General features: G+C 40.1%; 1 protein-coding gene across 1 annotated transcript in view; it reads right to left on the bottom strand.

Moving 5' to 3' along the window:
• Positions 1–597: 597 nt before the first annotated feature.
• The window catches only part of tubgcp3 (tubulin gamma complex component 3), a 16,284-nt gene continuing 14,151 nt past the window's right edge, over positions 598–2,730 (bottom strand). Inside the window, exon 23 of the mRNA XM_005730871.1 lies at positions 598–2,665. Within this exon, the coding sequence (XP_005730928.1) occupies positions 2,599–2,665 (67 nt within the window). The 3' untranslated portion in view covers positions 598–2,598. The remainder of the gene's footprint in view (positions 2,666–2,730) is intronic.

The raw sequence follows: 2,730 nt of genomic DNA, 5'->3' as shown, positions 1-2,730 counted from the left end.
CTGATTGGTGGAAACGTTAACTGTGCTTACTATATGTGGAAACAAAAACCTTTATGCTTTAGTCAGTTATGTAAGCACTTTTTTTTATACACACCTGTTGTCAGTAGCTATAATAGGTAAAACTATGGTTAGCCACTTTATTAGTTATACACCTGGGAAAAATGGCAATGCATCACAACACAATCACATAAATCCAAAATTAATTAAAAAAAAAAAATCAAAGGGTTTTTAGGGCTGGTCATGTCTTATTTGATGAAACAGAGCTCTGCAGTGATTTAGCTTCAAAGAAAAAAGCTGGTCTGGTGTTAGTACAACATGGCCTTTAAAATATTATTTTCTATACTTTCAAGAAAATTCTCCCAGGTAAGATGAAGGCGAGGCCTAGAGTAAGTAAGAAGGATGCCTAATCAGGCAAAGCAGATTCTTCTGGAATGTTTACCTAGACAAGGTCGATCCTTTTTGACTCATCCCCAGGAGGTGGCAGCAAGTTCAAACAAATCCAGCCCAGACGCAAAGCTGCATAGCACCACGTTCACCAAAGTAGAAAGCCACCACACATTGATATAAAAGCAAATTTATTAAAGAAAAAGCGGGACAGTTTGTATCCCTTTTTTTGTTTTTTTTTTAAACTATACATTATGTGCTATACAACATAGACAGAAACATACAGCCCATAACCGCTGACCAGGTTCAGCTTTAGAGTGATACTTCATCTTTTTATGTCTATTTGAAGGAATTCATTGTCCCAAAGCATTTAAGTGGTCTTCAGACCATAAGCAGCACCCATGTGTTTCACTGACGATAAAAAAAAACAAACCACACATCGAAAATCAAACTTGACTATCGCACACGTTTACACAGAGAGGCCAGGGCTTCTCAGAGGCTGTCACAAATACTGACAGTTTACCAAAATTGGAGTATAAATCAGCAGAAGTACATATTTTCCCTGTGAAATATTTTTCAGTCAGCAACACTGCTTCAAAACACAACTTAATATTAAAAAAAAAACAAAAAAAAACCAAAAAACCCACTAGTAACAGATGTTAAAGTACTTATTATTTGAATGTATAATTAAACGCTAATGAGGGCGGGGCTAATAAGGGATTTGACAGTGACTGTAATTTGGGCCGTTAGTGAGCCTTTATCTGCAAATGTCAAAACTTTCACCTCACTGCACAAATCTGACTGATAATTCATTGCTTTGGACTTTAATGTTAATTCAAAGCTTTTCCTCCTTATTAATAAAAACTCAAAGGTTATGAACACGAGGGGGACTTTCTGAGATTTGAAAACTAATAACTGACACATTTCCAGCCTGAATCAATGCTACAATACTTTTTCTCATATGAGGCACACCTCACTTTAATAGACTATTAAACAGCACTCTTATCTTTATAAAGTCAGAAAAGCCTCAGAAAATAAAACAGACCAAGCTGACATTTATAAACAAATTATTATTTACACTCTCTTCTTAAAGAAACTCAGAAATCAGAGCGTTTTATATTTCCTGTGGTTTTCTCAGTGAGGAGGAGTGAGGTTGTTGTGGTTGCTGCGAAGTTTGTGTTCCTTAAGATGATGCATCTCTTTCATACGGACACAAAAACACAAAACTAAGGAGAGAAATAAAGTGAAACCCACACTTGCATATGATCTAAATCAACCCTTAACAGTCTTTCCATCGGCTGATACTCAGGTAATCTGATTATTTACAGAAGAAACCGGGTAAAATGAAACTAATGTTGATCCTTAATAAATAAAGTAGTCTGTATGGACACATTCTGCCTGCAAGTGCAACCGTCTGTGTGTGATGTGTGGTCAAGCTGACATCTTAAAAAAAACAAAACAAAAAAGAAACACCCTGCACTGTAAGTAGGAGAGAGTGGAACACTAGGGTTAGGCCGATAAACGGGTGTGCCAACTCTGATCACACTTCTTTAATATTGGATTTGCCTGTCAGTTTTAATGTTCCGACGCCTGCAGAAACACTCTTGTTGAGAAGCAAAGAGCACAAAACTGACAGTGTAATGAATATCGGCCGTATCGGCTGAACCGTAGTGAGAGCTCGGAGAGCCACAGGTGTCGCTGTGTACAGATGCAGAAACAGGTACAGACATTTTTGCATAAACACTATGTACATACATTATGTGTGTTGGGACTAGATTTGGGAACCCTGCCAAGAGGAACAAAGGTTTGTTGTTGTTTTCTCATGAGTAAGGCATGCCATGGAAGGTGGCCCGCTGTGACCCGGTGTGGTGGGGAGCTCAGTCGGACAGCAGCGTTCGTTACCTCCTCCTCCAGTTTTCCCAAAGTTCATTTTAGAATTTGAAGAATTCTCACTGGAATTCGAGCGCTGGACTTGCTTCCTTTTTTGATCCCGCTCAGCTGATTTCATTGAAGCCGTCTGCTTTGATGTCATTACTTGGCAACTGCCGCTGGTCCAGCAATCCCAGAATGCTTTTTGCGTTTCCTGGATCGCTCCTCCAAGGCATGACATCATCACCTCGACATGAAGCGCCTGAAGTCAGCTGTTCAGCCCGTGTCAGTGATGTCATACCCTGCACTCCAATGTGGGAAGCATCCAATGCTGCTGTTGCAGGATCAGATATTTGACAGTCGTCGCCCTCTGGTGGCACCAATTGAGGCGCGCAGCCTCGGCTCTCTGGCCCTGAAGAAGAAAGGAGTTGATTACACACACACACACACACACACACACACACACACACACACACA

Source organism: Pundamilia nyererei, unplaced genomic scaffold (assembly GCF_000239375.1).
Source record: "Pundamilia nyererei isolate P.nyererei 1_Seehausen unplaced genomic scaffold, PunNye1.0 scaffold00040, whole genome shotgun sequence".
Lineage (NCBI taxonomy): Eukaryota > Metazoa > Chordata > Actinopteri > Cichliformes > Cichlidae > Pundamilia > Pundamilia nyererei.
This window is presented reverse-complemented; position numbering and strand designations above follow the sequence as displayed.